Genomic DNA, 20409 nt, shown 5'->3' with positions numbered 1-20409 from the left:
TTCAGAGGAGGGCAACCAGGATGATCAGGGGTCTGGAAACAAAGCCCTATGAAGAGAGACTGAAAGAACTGGGCATGTTTAGCCTGGAGAAGAGAAGATGGAGGGGAGACATGAGAGCACTCTTCAAATACTTAAAAGGTTGTCACACAGAGGAGGGCCAGGATCTCTTCTCGATCCTCCCAGAGTGCAGGACACGGAATAACGTTCTCAAGTTAAAGGAAGCCAGATTCCGGCTGGACATCAGGAAAAACTTCCTGACTGTTTGAGCAGTACGACAATGGAATCAGTTACCGAGGGAGGTTGTGGGCTCTCCCACCCTAGAGGCCTTCAAGAGGCAGCTGGACAACCCTCTGTCGGGGATGCTTGAAGATGGATTCCTGCATTGAGCAGGGGGTTGGACTCGATGGCCTTGTAGGCCCCTTCCAACTCTACCATTCTATGGTTCTATGATTCTAAGTAGACAATAATCATCAGGCCCAGTAGCTATTTATAGCCTTCTCTTCCAGGAATTTGACTAAACCCCTTTTAAAGCCATTCAAGTTGTCTTGAAACCCAAGTAGGGTTGAAATTGAAATGAAAGGAAGAGCCTCACTGGTAGGGTTGCCCTATGGCCTGGAAAACCGGGAATGTCACGGTTTCCAAGCATTTCCAAAATGTCCCGGCCAGTCAGTCAAGAATCCCGGATTCCTGTTCCAGACGGCCGGAGAAATTCCAACCTCCGAAATGGTGCCTTGAGTCTGCTCAGTGGAGTGTAAGTCTCCATACTGAAGTCTCCTCTAGCTTTTGAGAACTAGTGGAGAAATGTAATTTAGTGTCATTTTTTTTTCTGTTTGTGTACTTAAACTGTTCTTTGCCTATTATTTATTTGCAGGTGCTTAAGTACTTTAGGCTGCAATCCTAGGCATACTTACCTGGGAATAAGTCCTATTTAACTTAATAGGATTTGTTTCTGAGTAGACACACATGCAGTGTTAGATAACTAAAGCTTAGATAGCTTGCTTTCTTTCCCTAGACTTTTACATATTGCTCAATTTTTTAAAAAAAATCCTAGCCCCACCCCCAACAAAAGAAATTGTCCCGGTTTTCTGGATTCAGAATATGGCAACCCTCCTCATTGGCCAACCCTTTGATCTTCACAGAGCGCCAGTAGAAGACAGCGGGCACGCCAGGCGGGTTGCCAAGGGAATGATTCCAGCACAAGCACAATGCCGAAACCGGACCTTGGGAAATGTTTTGGCCCACCCACATGATCATCGTCCCTTCTTCCTGTCCTGTCCTCGTGAACTGGAGGCAGGGCCCTTGTGACTTGATGCACAACAAACACCCTGTAAGGTAGGTCTCTGCATCGCACAGAGAGAGAGGGTGAGAGAGAGCAGCTAGCCAAAATTACGTAGCGAAATAGTGGCAGAACAGAGATTTGAATCCAGTGCCTGCTTCCTGACGTTTACTGCACTGCGTCAATCAGCCTTCTGTATAACGGGAAAAGGCTCTCCTCCCTAATCGTCTGCCATGAAAATCAGAGGCATGTTAGACTACAAAGCTTATCATGGTTTTACACCACTTGAACCAGGATGGCTTCCCCAAAGAATTCTGGGCGTTGTAGTTTGGCGAGGGCGCTGAGAATTCTCCACTGGAGATCCCCCAAGCCTTTCTCATGGAACTGCAGTTTCCAGGGTTCCTTGGCGAGAGAGGATGACTAGCAACCCAATTTAAGTCTGAGCTGAAGGCAAAACCGAGCCCAGCGCTGTCAGCCTCCACCAGCAGGCCACACAGATGCCTTTCCCAACCCTGTTGCTCAAGATCTGGGAGCTTGTACATTCACATCCACGTGCCCCATTTTACCAATCAGTGGCTCAGGTTTCATAGAATCATAGAACAGCAGAGTTGGAAGGGGCCTACAAGGTCATCGAGTCTAACCCCCTGCTCAATGCAGGAATCCACCCTAAAGCATCCCTGACAGGTAGTTGTCCAGCTGCCTCTTGAAGGCCTCTAGTGTGGGAGAGGCCACATCTTCACCAGGCAACTGATGCCATTGTTGTACTGCTCTAACAGTCAGGAAGTTTTTCCTGATGTCCAGCTGGAATCTGGCTTCCTTTAACTTGAGCCCGTTTATTCTGTGTCCTGCACTCTGGGAGGATCGAGAAGAGATCCTGGCCCTCCTCTGTGTGACCACCTTTGAAGTATTTGAAGAGTGCTCTCATGTCTCCCCTCAATCTTCTCTTCTCCAGGCTAAACACGCCCAGTTCTTTCAGTCTCTCTTCATAGGGCTTTGTTTCCAGACCCCTGATCATCCTGGTTGCCCTCCTCTGAACACGCTTTGCCAGATGATTTTGGCCATGTCGCTCACTTGCTCCCTGGCCTACCTCACATGGTCCTTGCAAGGAGCCCTAAGCTGAAAATGTCAAACTACTGCACCGTGAAAAATGCCACGGAACTTCATTCATAAAATTTTGACAGGCACCCTTTTTTCCTGCCATACTCTACTGGGCCAGTAGAAAATCCTTCTGGCTGTTGTATGCTACTACTAAAAGTACAGCCCTATTCTGCAGCAGAATTTCTTGCCCATTTATGCAGATATTCCACATCTGTTATTTCTCCAACCTCCTGCCCACACTGGCTTTTTCTCACATCCACACATCTCAGCAAGCAACCTTACCAGAGAGTAAATGAACTGCCTTCTGGGCTTTCCTGTTCCCCAGACAGTAAGAGCGGTTCCACTTTCTATAGGGGGAGAATGGAGAAAACGGATAAACGGAGAACAACTCCCTTCCCTGGACCAATATGCATTTAGCAGTCAATCTTTCCATCCCAGCTCATTCATGTGTAGCAGGGAAGAAATGTAGCTGAACAGGCCCAGTCCACCCATTATGTCCCACCCCCGCCCCGAGGCCCCTATAAATCCACTGAGGCTCAGTGATATGTCAGGAGCAGAAGTCCCATCATGCTGTGCTCTAGTCTAGACACGGCACACAGCCAGTTTTAAATAAAATCACCGTGGCTTTCTCTAGCTGCGTTGTTGAAGATGTGTGTGTGTGCCACAAATTGCTGTTTCAAGATCCTCAGCCAAACCTAAATTTGGCTGGCCGAGGGAAACGTTATCTCAACCCTGGATCATGCGCAGAATCCACTTAGAAATGAGTGCTTTGGGTGTTTAGAGACTGCATTTCTCTCCACTCTGCGTATCCAGAGATATCACTTCACATTTTGAACTGCAGAGCAGGGATTCCAGACCAGACAAGGGTGGTTGGCAGGCAAGACCTCTCTCGGAAACTAATCCGTGTCTTTAGCAGCTCCCCTGTAAAACTACCACTCCCAGCATCCCCTGTGGGGTGGGGTGGGAACCATGACAGTGAAGCCACATAAATACCTGCTGTAATGAGATCACTGACCTGCTTTTTCTCTCTTCCAGTCCTCGAATTATGGAGAAAAATGCAAGGAGGTGCTTTGCCACGTTGACTAACCCTATTATTGACAAATTGTGCCCTAGTAGCTAAGGGCGCAATCCTATGCATGTTTAGATCAGATAAAAAGTCCTACAACTCCCAGCCGGGAATTGTAGGACTTCTCTCTCTTTCTCTCTCTCTCTCAACACGCATAGGTTTGTGCCCTAAAAGGATCCATCCCAAAAGGTGCCCTACAGCCTGCCTGCAATTCAAGCTCCACCCTCCTCTGCTTCAGGACACAGCACCGAAGATCAACCAAAATGTTGGGTTCCCCTTTGCCACACTCACTCTTTGCCAAGTACACTTTGTGGATGAGGCCCGGCAGAACGTGCCCGTCCTCGATGTTGTAGTTGTCATGGGGCCCAAAGACGTTGGTGGGGATGACAGCGGTGAAGCGGCGCCCGTATTGCTCAAAATATCCCCTGCGGAGAGAAACGCAGCAGGTAAGGACGGAGTTGTTAGCGCCACGGAGTACCACCGGTCCCCACTCAGCCCGAAGCCCAACCTTCTAGCGCATTCATTTACCTGCATGGGCATCTCTACCTGGATGTAGGCAGAGCATCACTGACTAGATATACAAGTGGGACAGCTTATATTAACATTTATATTTGAAATGGAAATCTTAAATATTTTCTCCTCCTTGTGTGTTTTTACCTCTTTTTTTTATCTCCCCCTTCTTTTCCCTACATCAAGGGGGATGTTAATTATTATTGTATATTGATATGTTTCTCCAATTTGGTGCCCTCCAGGTATTTTACACTACCACTCCCATCATTCCCGGCCATGGTCCATGCTTTGTGGGGCTGATGGGATTTGTAGTCCAAAACACCTGGAGGTCAGCAGGTTGGAGTTCAAGCAGGCCACCCGACATGCCATTTCCCCATATTCCTTTTCTGGCTCACACACAACATTCTGTCGTTACTGAGGATGCTCAATCCTCATTCAGCTGTTTTTGGAATTTCTTTTTTTCTCAACTCATTTTTGCATTGTTATTGTTTAGCCTGGAGAAGAGAAGATTTAGGGGAGATATGATAGCACTCTTCAAATACTTAAAAGGTTGTCACAGAGAGAAGAGCCAGGATCTCTTCTCGATCCTCCCAGAGTGCAGGACACGGAATAACGGGCTCAAGTTAAAGGAAGCCAGATTCCAGCTGGATATCAGGAAAAACTTCCTGGCTGTTAGAGCAGTACGACAATGGAACCAATGACCTAGGGAGGTTGTGGGCTCTCCCACACTAGAGGCCTTCAAGAGGCAGCTGGACAACCATCTGTCAGGGATGCTTTAGTGTGGATTCCTGCATTGAGCAGGGGGTTGGATTCGATGGCCTTGTAGGCCCCTTCCATCTCTGCTATTCTATGATTTCTTTTTTCTTTCTGTCTTTTTTTTTAAAATGGTATGGCTGCATACCTCAGGGTTTCCCTGAGCATGCTAAGATGTCCTCCTTTTTTCTCAGGTGTCAGCACTCATTACCTCACTCAGCATTCTAGTTCACGGGTAGAGGGATTGATGAGGATTATGACCAGGGACACTAGAAGGCACAAGTTACTCGATGGACTCAGTTACTCAACTCATGCAGGGAATCCATCTACTCTAGCTGTGTGTTCACTGTCTTCAAAGAAAAAACTACTTATCCCATAGAAAAACCAACAAAGCACTAATACAACTCTTTGGGAAGTAATAATGGTCTGGCACAAACAAGGAACGCTCTGCAGCTGTGAAACCAGCACTGCTGTTCAGGGGGGGGATGCGGAACATGACAAAGGGAATAGCAGAAGGAACGTACCTGTTCTGAACATCAATCATCCTCTTTGCGTAGGAATATCCAAAGTTAGAGCTGTGGGGAGGTCCGTTGTGGATCTGGAAGGGAATGTTGAACACCGTTTTGGATTGAGGTGTGGGTGAATGTCACAGAACCAGAGTCAGGGGAACTCTTGAGACCCATGGTTCGAGCATATAAGACCTACTCTGGCCCGCTTGCATTGGCTGCCCGTATGTTTCCAAGCCCAATTTAAGGTGCTGGTCTTAACCTATAAAGCCCTACACGGCTTGGGACCACAATACCTGATGGAACACCTCTCCCAACATGAACCTACCCGTACACTGCGCTCAACATCTAAGGTCCTCCTCCAAGTGCCTACTCCGAGGGAAGCTCAGATGATGACAACAAGAGAGAGGGCCTTCTCTGTGGTGGCCCCCCAACTGTGGAACTCTGACGAGGCCCGCCTGGCGCCGACATTGTCATTTTTTCGGCGCCAGGTCAAGACTTTTCTCTTTCCCCAGGCATTTAGCAATATGTAATGACCCTGGGTCTGTTTTTTGGGCTCATCTATTTTAAGGTTGTTATAGTGGTTTTAAATGTGTGTGTATTTTGCTTGATTTTGTGGTTTTTAATCTTTGCATATTGTTTTTAAGTGTTTTATCTTATGTGAACCGCCCAGAGAGCTTCGGCTATGAGGCGGTATACAAACACAAATAATAATAATAATAATAATAATAATAATAATAATAATAATGATGATGAATGGGTTGGGGATGAGACGGGACAGAAAGACCACTTAGGGATTTTATTATATTTAGCAGTATATAAATATCACAAAGAAATAAAATAAATAGAGAGAGTCAAAGTGAGAACAGGGTCACCCAAAATGATGCCGAGGAAGAGAGCAAAATTCCAAAACAATTCCAACGGTGGAAAAAGAAACACAGAGAGAAGTAAGTCAACACAGCCCCTTACAGATGTGCACTTAGGTAGAACAAACGCGCATGAGGGAGGGGGTACGTGGCAACACAGCAGCAGCAGCGTCCACCCACAGGTCAGGGTGGGGCAGGAAGCCCGATGCCGCAATGCCACTGACGCCTCCCTCATGGAAGTTCGTTCCAGCGGAGGCTGGTGACTCTGATGTCAGTGGGGTGGTGAATCCGCTCCAGACTTTAGTCATAATAATAATAATAATAATAATAATAATAATAATAATAAATTTATTTCTCCCTTTGGATCGAGGCGGGGAACAACATTAGAACAGGAATCAATACATCTTAAAAATTCTGGATTTTACATTGATCTGGATAGGCCTGCCGGAAAAGGCTAGACTTTAAAGCTGCCTTAAAATCACACAGAGAGTTAATTTTACGAATCTCCTCTGGCAGGCCATTCCACAATCTGGGGGCAACAGAAGAAAAGGTCCTCTGGGAAACTGATGTTAGCCTAGTCTTGGCTGACTGAAGTAAGTTCACCCCAGAGGACCTGAGTGTGCTGGGCAGACTGTATGGGAGAAGGCGATCCCGCAGGTAACCTGGACCCAAACCATTTAGGGCTTTGTCAGAACCATTCAGAACTCTAAAGGATCCATCGAAAGTGCAAAGCACCTTGAATAGCACCTCTAGAGTGCTGACTGAAACCTGGAACGGATTCACTGCCCCACTGACATCGGAATCACCAGCTGCTACTGGTTCACTCTACCCAAATGGATATCCGTGGCAGGAGCTAAAATTTTCCGCAGTTTTTACAGATCACAGAATCCAAAGTTTTACGTTGCACAGAATTAGGATTTTTTATTTAACAAAAAACAAATTTCTTACCTGCTCCAGGAACTTTTTTGGCTGACAAGTGGAATAAAAAAAACCCACTTTAAATTAAACAAGAAATAATAAATCTAGTTTATTTATTTATTAAATTTATATACTGCCCTATAGCCGAAGCTCTCTGGGAGGTTTGCAAAAGTTAAAAACAATGAACTTGAAAAAGGATACAAATTTAAAACCATCAAAAACGTAAAAACGACAGTATAAACACAACAGTATCCACTTAAAAACAAAAATTCTGGGGTCCATTAAAAAACAATCTTAGCATTGTTAAATGCTGTTAAATGCCTGGGAGAAGAGAAAAGTCTTGACCTGGTGTCTGAAAGATAACAGTGTTGGCACCAGGTGAGCCTCGTCAGGGAGATCATTCCAGAATTGGGGGGGCCACCACCGAGAAGGCCCTCTCCCTTGTTGCCATCCTCTGAGCTTCCCTCGGAGTAGGCACTTGGAGGAGGACCTTAGATGTTGAGCGCAGTGTACGGGTAGGTTCATGTCGGGAGAGGCGTTCCATCAGGTATTGCGGTCCCAAGCCGTGTAAGGCTTTATAGGTTAAAACCAGCACCTTGAATTCAGAGGACAGGCAGCTGTGATCACCACCCATGGGTGCCATTTTCTCCTCAAGTTCAGATGCCTATTTGCTCATGTCCAATGAGTTATGCAGGGGAATTGATCAAGGGGCCCGGATTGTTGCTAAGCCACACACACCCCGGATAGGTCACTTTGATCAGAGTTTGCGATAGTACACCCGAGACCAACGGGGGCCCAGCGCTATTAACAAACGGCAATCCCTGAATAATAATTAAGAAGGTGACTGGTTGCTCCAATCTCCCGCAGTTATGTGAACCCGTCTCAAGCACAATAAATTGTGCAAGCAGCAGCTTTTTACCATGGTCTCATCGATTGGGTAGGTGGTCTTGTCAGGGAAAATGCAAGTGGAAAGGCAGGAGACCACTTTCTGGACACCAGACACGTACGCCGAGTGTAGGACGTTGTCATTGATATGCACATTCCTCCGCTGGAAGGGGCAGGGGGGCGGGGAGAGACGGACAGACAAGCATTAAGCACATAAAGCATTCTGGCCAAAGAGATAGTCAGATGCTTCCAGCCAGCATAAGACCAGAAGAACATCAGAAGAGCCCTGAGGTCGGATCAGACCCAGGGTCCATCTAGTCCAGGACTCTGTTCACACAGTGGCCAACCAGCCTTCGGCCAGGGACCAACAAAGCAGGACACAGTGCAACAGCACCCTCCCGCCCATGTTCCCCTGCAACTGGTGCACCCAGGCTTGGTGTAGTGGTGAGAGTGTTGGACGAGGACTCAAGAGATCCAAGTTCTAGTCCCCACTCAGCCATAAAGCTCACTGGGTGACTTTGGACTAACTCTCAGCCTAACCGAGCTCACAAGGTTGTTGTGAGAATAAAATATGTATTCCATCTTGGGCTCCTTGGAGGAAAACAATGTTAATAATAATAACAAAGCCCTATGAAACAAAGCCGTATGAAGAGAGACTGAAAGAACTGGGCATGTTTAGCCTGGAGAAGAGAAGATTGAGGGGAGACATGATAGCACTCTTCAAATACTTAAAAGGTTCTCTCACAGAGGAGGGCCAGGATCTCTTCTTGATCCTCCCAGAGTGCAGGACACGGAATAACGGGCTCAAGTTAAAGGAAGCCAAATTCCAGCTGGACATCAGGAAAAACTTCCTGACTGTTAGAGCAGTATGGCAATGGAACCAATGACCTAGGGAGGTTGTGGGCTCTCCCACCCTCGAGGCCTTCAAGAGGCAGCTGGACAACCCTCTGTCAGGGACACTTTAGGGTGGATTCCTGCATTGAGCAGGAGGTTGGACTTGATGGCCTTATAGGCTCCTTCCAACTCTGCTATTCTATGATTCTATGATAATAATAATAACAACAACAATAACAATAACAACTTAAATTTGTATGCTACTTTTCCACAATGTGCCAAAGTGTCTCGCAGCACAAGGATAGCAATCCAAAACCAAGAATGCATGATAATATATAAATTGTATTGTGAAAAATACAATAGAATAAGATTGTATTTCTGAGGTTTTAATCTTTTGTAAACTGCCCAGAGAGCTTCGGCTCTTGGGTGATATAGAAATGTAAATAATAGTAATAGCAATAACACAGAACAAGCCAAAAATTTCATTTCACATTTTAAATTCGTCACAAAAGAAGCAATATGTAAGGTTTGAAACCAAGTATCAAAGAATGTACTGATTAGTCTCTGTTCAATGTATATTCCTGCTATCGCGCTTCCTCCTCCTCTTTGAAAGCTTTTTTTTTTTTTTTAATTTCATGGCTTTTTAAGGTACAATTTTGCATTTCAAACGCAGCATCCCTCTCTAGAACAAACACAAACATCAAATTGAAAATGCATAAAAAGAACATCAAAGGAACTAAAAGATGGGATAAAAAGAAGGAGATGTGGGCTCAGAGCTTGGCACACAGCATACAGGAACACACGTACGTAAAGTGACATTAGGAGAATGAGCTAACAAAAGCTGTCTGTATTCATAGAATCATAGAGTTGGAAGGGTCCTCAAGGCCATCAAGTCCAACCCCCTGCTAAATGCAGGAATCCACCTTAAAGCATCCCTGACAGATGGTTGTCCAGCTGCCTCTTGAAGGCCTCTAGGGTGGAAGAGCCCACCACCTCTTTAGGTCATTGGTTCCATTGTCATACTACTCTAACAGTCAGGAAGGTTTTTCCTGATGTCCATGGTTTCCTGCCACTTCAGCACATTATCCAGTGTTCAGCCTTCTAGGAGGATCAAGAAGAGATCCTGGCCCTCCTCTGTGGGACAACCTTTCAAGTCTTTGAAGAGTGCTCTCATGTCTCCCCTCAATCTTCTCTTCTCCAGGCTAAACATGCCCAGTTCTTTCAGTCTCTCTTCATAGGGCTTTCTTTCCAGACCCCCTGATCATCCTGGTTGCCCTCCTCTGAACCCCCTCCAGAGTGTCTAATAATAACTAATACATGACAGGGAATTGAGGAAAACCAAGATGGCTTTTTACATTTCGATTCTGCAGAAATAACTGCTCTAATAAAGCACTTTAGTACTGAGGCCTGAATGTTGCTTTCAGTTGAGTTGATCTTTTGCCCATGGTAAGTAATACTCCATTCCTTATTCTGACAACCCAGAAGAGAGGGGAAATGTGTTGTTTTGAGCTTGGGAGCAGGCTTCATTTCAGATTTATCTAGAATTTGTCAGGTTCAAGAAGAAAACTTATGAAGTCCCTTTTGATCACAGGAATCCTTTATGGGTCAAGTATTCTCAACAAAAGCGCTTTTGAATCAAAAGGATGCTACCACTTCTTAAACTGTGCAACTCCCCATTTGCACAAAAGGATAAGAATGCTGATCTACTTTACAGATCACCGAGATAATGTGCATGAAGTGCCCTGAACATCCAAACAACCCACAGGATTGCTACGCGTTAGGAGAGATGTACAATTTCCGAAAAATTTGAAGCCATGGAAAAAAACCAGTTTTTTTCTGGAAAAAAATGAAAATTTTGAGAAAAATTGAAATAATGCAATATTAGCGCTTTTTACAGATTGAAAGTCCTTTTGTTACTTTAGGAACATAAAATGTAATTATGTCCAAGGTAGTTTGGCATAAAATTATTACATTGGGTACATTAAAAGTACAGTGTATTCAAACACTTATTACAAATTTAATTTACTTTTTTAATTTAATTTTTTTGGTAACAAATGGAGCTACAAGCTCCTGCACTGTTAGGAACACCTGAACCTGTAAGGAACCTCTTTGGTTCTGCCAGTTTATGAGGAGCAGGCAAAAAACAATTTAAAACAACAACAACTGAAGAAACCACCAACATTAGTAACAAAGAACATTATTTATGTCTCTGCTAGTCCTCCAGTGTCAAGACATAATGCCTTGACACTGGTGAGGATGAGGGCCTACAGGAGTTCTACCACCGAGCTATGGCCCTTCTGTGGGAAAAGACCTTTGCCTGAAACCATGGAGCAGCGGCCACTCAGCGTAGATAATATTGCGCAAGATGCACCAATGGAGTGATGCAATAGTAAGCAGGGTTGGGCAACTTGTGGCCCTCCAGATGTGTTGGCCAACATCCCTCACCACTGGCTGTGCTGGCTAGGGCTCATTGTAGCCGTTGGCCAAATTATCTGGATACTCACCCCTGGTATAAAGGGAGTTTCCTGCGTCAACGGGCAAGAGCTGCATCCCCTTCTGCAACTGCCGGGCACCCTATGTGTCATGCCGCAAGCCATGGGCATGTGGCCAGCGGCAAGCCTTACACACACCAGGAGACACACAGACTCAGTTCAGACAACACGCTTCTCTCTGCAGTGTGAAAACTCCACTCAATGGTTGAGTTTTTAGGGGGTGCTTGCCACACAACATGTTCCAACTCCACCGTTGTGTGAGTGTGGGCTACCGCGGAGTTGAGTAAACGTCAAATGGCATTTGAGTGGCACTTCCTGCACCCTCTCTCCTCCACCAGTCCTCCCGGTGGTATCCCATCAGCCATTGCTGAAAAAAAAACACAATCCCGGCAGCTCTCCTAGAGCAGCACTCGCTCCTTTCGCCACTCTTGCCAGGGAACTCTGTAGCCAGTGGGAAAAGTCCACTCAATGCCACAGGAAACTCCACGGAGCCCTCCACACAACACGGAACATAACGGTTGTGCAGGAACTCTCCTCTTCACAACGTGGATATTCAGCATGGAGTGCTTTCTTTAAAAAAAATTCCACCGTGGGGTGGAGTTTTCCCTCCAGATGACACATTTCTCAACAGTGGTGTAAAAACTCCACCGTGGAGTTCTACAAACACCGTTGAGAAACGTGTTGTCTGAACCAAGCCACAGAGACACTGCTGTGGTTAAGGGTGATGTGTGGCTACAGATTACACAAAAGAAGGGAGAAACAGGTCCTCAGGATGCAAAAGGATTGATTGATGGATTGATTGATTGATACCAGTGCAAGACAGTTCATTGCTAGAGGGAAATCGGCAGACATCTTCTAACATGTATGCCCCTTGAAGAAGGCCTTTGAAAGAACACAGGCTGAAACACATTGGGCTTTGTATAAATAAATTAGGGTGGCCATATGAAAAGGAGGACAGGACTCCTGTATCTTTAACAGTTGCATAGAAAAGGGAATTTCAGTAGGTGTCCTTTGTATATAAGGAGAACCTGGTGAAATTCCCTCTTCATCATTTCAGTTAAAGGTGCAGGAGCTATACTAGAGTGACCAGATTTAAAAGAGGGCAGGGCACCTGCAGCTTTAACTGTTGCGACAAAGAGGAAATTTCACCAGGTTCCCCATATATACAAATGACACCTGCTGACATTCCCTTTTCAATACAACTGTTAAAGTTACAGGAGCCCTGTCCTCCTTTTCTTATGGTCACCCTAAAATAAATCCTTTTGCATCCTTTTCCCTTCTTTTGTTTGACTTGGATGCTTTCCACCTTTCGTTCTAGTGATTACACAGCCCCGCCTCATAGCAAACAAACCCTCACCCAAGATGGCATGAGCTGACGTGTTCTGTTATGTGTGCACGGGTCTCTGTGCTACTGAACTCTTTGATATCCGGGAGAAGAGAAAGGAGAACAGCTACAGCGTCCAGGAGCACCCCTCGCCCGGAACAGGGAATTAATCTTTTGCAGTAATGCAAGGAAGGTCGCTGGAAAGGGAAAAAGATTAAGTGGAGCGGGGGATTTTGTCAGACCACTATGCGGTGAAAGAGCACAGTCTCTTCCTCAGTTTTAAGATCTCACAGTTGCCGCCTGAAGTTGGAGGACACCAATGCAGAACCCAAAGAAACACTTCATGCAACTCATGAACAATTTGTGGAACTCATTCATAAAAATAAAAATAAAAGCCACAATGCAAACGAGCTAGAAAGCAACCGGTCCAATTTTGCCTGAACCACATAGCACTACTGGCAACGTGACCATTTCTGATCTCCAAAAATCCAAATTCTATAACCATTCATATCATGAGTTCAAAATAAAAAACATACAATTTGTGAATGTGTGTATTAAATATGCGGAGTAGTATGTATTCTCTGACTTGCTCAGTTGATTCCATGCAGAATTTGAGTTCTCTTGGGGCAATTGTATTTAAGTTTCCTAAGCTGTAATCCTACACACACTTACCTGGGAGTAAGTCCCATTTAACTCAGTAAGACTTACTTCTGAGTAGATATGCTCACTGATGGTTGAACTCACTGGCACATTGTTTTAACTGTTTTAACTGCATCTATTGCTTTTAAATTATATATTGTTTTAACTTGGATTATGGTTTAATTTGTTTTTAACTGTGTATATTTATTGTTTTATACTGTATGTTTTTATCTGTATGCTGCCCTGAGATCTTAGTGATATAGGGCGGGATATAAACATTTTAAATAAATAAATAATAAATAAATATGCAAGGGATGCTAAGGACTTAATTAAAATTAACAACTGGTTGTGTTTCTCAGAAACCTCCTGCCTTCCTGGGAGACAATTACCAGGCCTGCTAAGTAAACCACAAAGCTTTATTTAAGCAATAAACATCTCTTCCCACCTGAAGAGAATCTAATCTCTTGGAACTTTCCCCTAGGCAAAACTATGCAAGACAATTGTCCTTTCAAGGAGAATGGAAAGCCCTTTCTCAAGACGTGTTAACTTCAGAGAGACTAATTCTGAGGCAGCTTCTGACGGGAGGCGAGCCGGGCTGACTTTCTCTCATCTTCCTTTCACTCCGCCCGTTTCAGTCTGTGGCATACTCTAGGATCAGCTAACTTGTCTGTGCTCTCTCCTTCAGAAGAATGTTGGCTTCCCACTGACTGTGTATGATTTGCCCTTGACGAGATAAACTCTGGAGAGGGTTCACCACCAGCTGCTGAAGAGCCCGTGAGAGCTTTCTCCCCCATTGGTACAGGCTGGCCTGTGTCTGGCGCCGACTCCTCTACTTCAGAGTCTGGTTCTGATTGATCACCTGAAACACCTTCTTCCAAACCAGGGGAGCGGGGCTAGACATGACAACAACCAAATTTGGGGGGAAACTGACAGTATGGAGCCAGATTCCAGCTGGACATCAGGAAAAACTTCCTGACTGTTAGAGCGACAATGGAACCAGTTACCTAGGGAGGTTGTGGGCTCTCCCACACTAGAGGCCTTCAAGAGGCAGCTGGACAGCCCTGTCAGAGATGCTTTAGGGTGGATTCCTGCATTCAGCAGGGGGTTGGACTCAATGGCCTTTTAGGCCCCTTCCAACTCTGCTATTCTATGATCTGCTCCAGTAATTGCCCAAGCCCCATATACATGGGAGGAGGACCAGTAGGCTAGCAGGGCTGATGGCACAGGTATCCCCTCCCATACACACAGGAGGGGAAAAATCTGGAGGAGGGCTGGGCTGTATTCCACGTCTCCATCATACACTCTTTTGGGTATATAGTCTTTGCCTGTCTTCACTTCAAATGTTTTCCCGTGCATGTCCCCAAACTAAACAGCTGACATCTGCATAACATAGCATGGATTTGCATAACACAACTTATGCACCATTTGGGGAGCAGAAGGGGAGAAATGAGGTCTCCTGAGGTCAGTGTTCCACCTGCCCATGCTACTAGGAAGAAGACATTTTAAGAGTGCATCTTATTGTAAGTCACTTTGGGGGGCGGTGGCATTTAGGCCAAAAGTTGATATATATATTTTTAAATGTACAAGTCAGCCTCCTTACCCAGAAATCCAGGTTGTACTTGATGTTCCTGAAGAGACCACCCACCATGGCTGCCAGGTGAATGACGTGGGTGGGCTTGTGTTTCTCAAAGAGGGCCTTGGTCTCTGCTGCATTCCTAAAAGGAAGACCAAAGACCGAGAGGGAAAGTCATTCCCTAGACCACCCCTCTAGGAAAACCCCACCAGCCAAGCAGACCAGTAAACCCAGTGTATAATTATCTAGCCCTCCTAATCACTCGGCCTCCGGGTAGCCCAAAAGCAAACACAGAGACTGGGTTTGGATGACATGATAACCAAGGGTGGGCTAAATAGTCAATGGTGGGTTAAATAGTCAACAGTTGTCTATCAGGACTTGTTTATTCGGCCAAAATAGCCAACACAAATAACCAACACTGTGCGGAGTCGATTATTTGAGCAACCGTTGGTTATGGTGTTATCTGTTGGAATGCGTTGACTATAGCTGAGTTCGGACGACACGCTAATCAACCGGAGGAACATTGAACTCAGCCTATGTTATCGCACACAATTGGTTACTTTCAATGATTACGGTGACCCCTGGCAAGAGCCACCAAAATTTCAGCTGCCGCTCTAGTCCAGCTGGCAGAACTCACAATGGCTGATGGGATACCAGCAGGAGGACTGGGAGGAGGGGAGAGAGGGAGGGGTCAAACACACCATAGTTGACTCACCGCTGGCCTTAATTCACACCACAGTTGATTATAGTCATGTCGTGTGGTGAGTATCCCCTCGATCATAAACCATGGAGTTGACTGTTAACCCACCATGGACTACTGTGTTGTCTGAACCCAGCCAGGCGCACACACACACACACACACACACACACGGTACACTCACACCTCAGAAACATTCTCCCTTCTTTCACAGATCTCTGTGTACAGAACAGGTGAGCACTCAGGACAGGTGAGGACTCCTGGGGCATCCGCTCAGCGGGCAGACTTGGCCAGGCCCAGAATCTAATTGGCCAGCGTTGCCCATCCTCACAAACAAGCAGGATTTCTGAAGCGCAAGCAGAACTCACTCACGTTAAGTCAGCATCCTTGGAGGACACGAAGACCCACTCCTCGTCGGGCCGCTTTCCTTCATCCGTGACCACCTTCTCGATGGCCCTTCCCACAAGTCCTGAGCCGCCAGTCACCAGGATGCGCTTCAGCCTCGCCGGCTCAGCCATGGTGTCAAGATCTATAGGGCAGGGTGCAAAAAAAAAAAAAGGGGGGGGATCAAAGCATTGATTAAATTGCCATAAGAAATAACGCTTCTATCTGCCTTCCCCATCTGAGGATGTGCTGGATTGCAACTCCCATCATTCCCACCCAGGTAATGACGCGCGTTGCAGTCCAATCCATATGCAGCTGGGAATGATGGGAGTTGTAGTCCAACACATTCAGAGGGGAAGGCGCATGTGTATAGTATATATTTATAAGTGTTTAACACACTTTGCAATACATTATCTCGATAACGCTTACAACAGTGGGGAACCAGTATGGTGTAGTGGTTAGAGTGTTGGACTGGGAATATGGAGATCTGGGTTCTAGTCCTGGCTCGGCCATGAAGCTCACTGGGTGACTTTGGGCCAGTCACTGACTCCCAGACCATCTAAGCTGCCTTGGGTTCCTTGCAAGGGGGAAAAGGTAGGATATAAATATAATAATAATAATAGCCCTGTAAGAGAGGCTGGTACTATTATGCCCATTTTGCAGAGAGAGAAGCTAAGGCCAAGACGAAAATTGAATCGGGGGTCCCACGGAATCAGGGTTCATACGGGTTTGGGTCTCCGTCCCCAAAGAGCTCTTGACTGGGTAGCAAGTCAACACTCGTGGTTTGCCCCTGGGGTCCCACTGAACGTGCCCCAGCTGTAGAAGTGGGTTGTTCAATGACCCCTGGGAGACCCTGAGGGAAGTTCTGGAACACCACCACCAGCCCTCCTGGGCAGGAAGGGGGCAGACACACCTCCCGTCGACTCTTTCTGCCCAGGGGGACAGAGGTGGTCTCCAGGCCTGCCTTGTGGGTGACCGAGACAGCCGTTGATTTATCATTTCACTGCGTTTAAATCCCACCCTTCCTCCAAAGAGTGGAGTAAAATTTCCTGTTTACTCTTCACAACAACCCTGAGAGGAAGGTCAAGCTGAAAGAGAGAGAGAGAGAAGGGTGTTGACTGGTGCAAGATCACCAAGAGACCGCCTCACCATCGTGAGCTCGGAATTCGAACCCAGCCCCCCCTCCTAGTCCAACATTCTAACCACTACACCAGCCTTCCCCAACTTGATGCCCTTGAGATGCCCTGGACTGCAACCCCCATCGTGATGAGGAATGATGGCAGCTGCAGTCCAACACAGCTGCAGTTGGGAATGATGGAGGTTGCAGTCCAACACAGCTGCAGCTGGAAATGATGGAGGTTGCAGTCCAACACAGCTGCAGCTGGGAATGATGGAGGTTGCAGTCCAACACAGCCGCAGCTGGGAAGGATGGAGGTTGCAGTCCAACACAGCTGCAGCTGGGAAGGATGGAGGTTGCAGTCCAACACAGCTGCAGCTGGGAATGATGGAGGTTGCAGTCCAACACAGCCGCAGCTGGGAAGGATGGAGATTGCAGTCCAACACAGCCGCAGCTGGGAATGATGGAGCTTGTAGTCCAACACAGCTGCAGCTGGGAATGACAGAGGTTGCAGTCCAACACAGCCGCAGCTGGTAAGGATGGAGGTTGCAGTCCAACACAGCCGCAGCTGGTAAGGATGGAGGTTGCAGTCCAACACAGCCACAGCTGGGAATGATGGAGCTTGTAGTCCAACACAGCTGCAGCTGGGAATGATGGAGGTTGCAGTCCAACACAGCCGCAGCTGGGAATGATGGAGCTTGTAGTCCAACACAGCCACAGCTGGGAATGACAGAGGTTGCAGTCCAACACAGCCGCAGCTGGGAATGATGGAGGTTGCAGTCCAACACAGCCGCAGCTGGGAATGATGGAGGTTGCAGTCCAACACAGCCGCAGCTGGGAATGATGGAGGTTGCAGTCCAACACAGCCGCAGCTGGGAATGATGGAGGTTGCACTGAGTCCAACACAACTGTAAGATGCAGATTGGGGCAGGCCATACAGCACCGGCTATGCACATGCCTATTTGCAGGACACAAGACAGCAGGTCCCTGCCCAGAAGCGCTTCCAATCTAGCCCATAAACAGGGGAAGAGAAGGGCAATCAATACGAGCCCACCTCAGTTTAACCTCCCGGATGGAAGCCGGGGTGTGTCCTAACGCAGCCCGGACCCTTTTAGGGAACCGTTCTTGGGGTGTCCCTGGGCTCCCCCCAAAAGAATTCCAGGGGGGACAGCAGCAGCAGCAACACCCCCGGGGGGGAAAGAGGGGAAGGGGGTTCCCCGCCTGCCTGCCTCTCCCCACCTGCGGCTTCTGCAGCGCGCTTCCCCGCTCGCTTTCCCGGGACCGGGTACCTCCTGCGCGCTCCGGATTACACGTCTCTGCTTCTCCTCCTCCGCTGCGTTTCCTGCAAACGCGGCAGGCCGGCCCAGGCTGGACACACCCTCCCCGGCCCGGCGGCTCCCTGGGAAATGGAGTCCCCGCTCCGAGAGAGAAAGAGAGAGAGAGAGAAAGAGAGAGAGAGAGGCGAGGAAAGGCACTTGCTTGCCCACCGCCTCGCCGAGCTAGCGTGGGGCAGGTCGGCTAGTGTGACCCTATGAAAAGGAGGAGGACAGGGCTCCTGTATCTTCAATAGTTGCAAAGAAAAGGGAATTTCAGCAGGTGTCATTTGCATGCATGCAGCACCTGGTGAAAACCCCTCTTCATCACCACAGCTAAAGCTGCAGGAGCTATACTAGAGTGACCCGATTTAAAAGAGGGCAGGGCACCCGCAGCTTTAACCGCTGTGATGAAGAGGGAATTTCCCCGATTCCACATATATACAAACGGCACCTGCTGAAATTCCCTTTTCAATACAACTGTTAAAGATACAAGAGCCCGGTCCTCCTTTTCATAGGGTCACCCTATGGTTGGCTGCATTCTGGGCTGGGAAGGATGGATTGGAGCTTTCTGGTTATTTTTAGAAATATAGTAGTAGAAGCAGCAGCAGCAGCAGCGTGTGCCTCTGAGCGTGTGCAGAGTGCATTTCCCTCCTCTTTCTCCCTGGAACTATGGGGAAGGTGTTGTGACTTCCAACAGCCAGAGCGGGGTCCCCAATCTCCACTTATTTGTTTTTAGAAAAATCAGGGTGCAATCCTTTGCATGTTTTGACCAAAAAAAGTCCTACAGCATTCTCCAGCCGGCATAGAACTGTAGGGCTTTTTAAATGTGCAGGCTTTTAAGATCTCTAGTACTCTTCATCAGGCTTTCTGTAACATCCTGCCTGATGAAGAGATCTATTCTTCAATACTTAAATTTCCTCACAACACAAGAACACTTTGAAGCCTCAACCTATCCTCACAACAACCCTTTGAAGTAGGTTAGGTTGAGAGACGGCCCAGCCCAGACACCCAGTGAGCTCCATGGATGAGTGGGGATTTACCCAGTCAAATTTTAAGATGCCTGGCTGGCTCTTATTTTAATAATGTATTAGTTTTTATATGTTCTAATCAGTTTTATGTATTTTATAATATTTTGTATTCCATGTTGCCCCCCGCCTTGATCCAGAGGGAGAGGCAAGTAATAAAAATTATTATTATTATCATTATTATTATTATTATTATTAGGACTAGGCCTGGCCCAAAACTCTAACCACTACACCACACTACCCTTTTTTAAAATCAAGGAGGCAGGCAAACACCAACTCCTCTGCCACAATGCCCCGCTGCCATTTCATGGACTTTTCACTTTATTTACTGGTTTTGAATTTTTGCTCCATTTTACAGCCATAGCTTTGAAGGAAATGTACCCTTTAAAATCCCAAAATACGATAACATCAGCTAAAAACACAAAATGCAACAGATGGTTAACCACAAACGATAGCAAAGAACACAGCATGTGCCACCCACTCAAATGCCAACTGCCAGACAATTTATCCTCTTTCCCAGCAGAATTTTTAATTCTGAAAACGAAGAGCTTGTGTTTTTTTAAAGCCACCTTTCTAGAAGCCAGGAGAGAGCTGGGCCAGGTGGGGACAAATTCCATATTCAGATCTTTTATTTGCCTATCTGGCAGGCAGAGATTATGTCTGGTGAGCTATTTGTTGTTCCAGGATCTCTCTGCACAACCGTGTTAAAATCTCCCTATTTATAACTTCACATGAGCTCTAGTTCCTTATTTTAAGCAAACATCTATGCAGCTTGAGGCCAGGGCCAGATGTACACTACTGCTTTAAAGCGCTTTAAAAAGCTTTATAACAGTTTTTAAAATGGTATATAGAGTGTGTCCAGGGCCCCAACAGTTGTCAAAACTGTTATAAAGTGTTTTAAAGCAGAAGCGTAGATCCTTCCCAGCAAGAGATTCTGATCTGGTCTTAGCTCCTGTAACAGTCAGGAAGTTTTTCCTGATGTCCAGCTGGAATCTGGCTTCCTGTCACTTGAGCCCGTTATTCCGTGTCCTGTACTCTAGGATGATCGAGAAGAGATCCTGGCCCTCCTCTGTGTGACAACCTTTGAAGTATTTGAAGAGTGCCATCATGTCTCCCCTTAGTCTTCCCTT

General features: G+C 46.6%; 1 protein-coding gene across 3 annotated transcripts in view; it reads right to left on the bottom strand.

Moving 5' to 3' along the window:
* Window positions 1–18267, bottom strand: part of GFUS (GDP-L-fucose synthase) — a 31444-nt gene extending 13177 nt beyond the window's left edge. The window contains exons 1-7 of one of the 3 annotated variants that reach the window (XM_063131191.1): window positions 18178–18267; window positions 15810–15966; window positions 14768–14882; window positions 7913–8041; window positions 5228–5301; window positions 3732–3865; window positions 2657–2721 (exon numbers count right to left, since the gene is read on the bottom strand). In XM_063131191.1, coding sequence (XP_062987261.1) covers window positions 2657–2721; window positions 3732–3865; window positions 5228–5301; window positions 7913–8041; window positions 14768–14882; window positions 15810–15955 — 663 coding nt within the window. In that variant the 5' untranslated portion in view covers window positions 15956–15966; window positions 18178–18267. Of the gene's footprint in view, window positions 1–2656; window positions 2722–3731; window positions 3866–5227; window positions 5302–7912; window positions 8042–14767; window positions 14883–15809; window positions 15967–17046; window positions 17354–18177 lie in introns of those variants that run through there. The other 2 variants (XM_063131192.1, XM_063131193.1) reach the window with 2 other exon arrangements.
* Window positions 18268–20409: the final 2142 nt, after the last annotated feature.

This window comes from Elgaria multicarinata, chromosome 7 (assembly GCF_023053635.1).
Source record: "Elgaria multicarinata webbii isolate HBS135686 ecotype San Diego chromosome 7, rElgMul1.1.pri, whole genome shotgun sequence".
In the NCBI taxonomy this organism is placed as follows: domain Eukaryota; kingdom Metazoa; phylum Chordata; class Lepidosauria; order Squamata; family Anguidae; genus Elgaria; species Elgaria multicarinata.
This window is presented reverse-complemented; position numbering and strand designations above follow the sequence as displayed.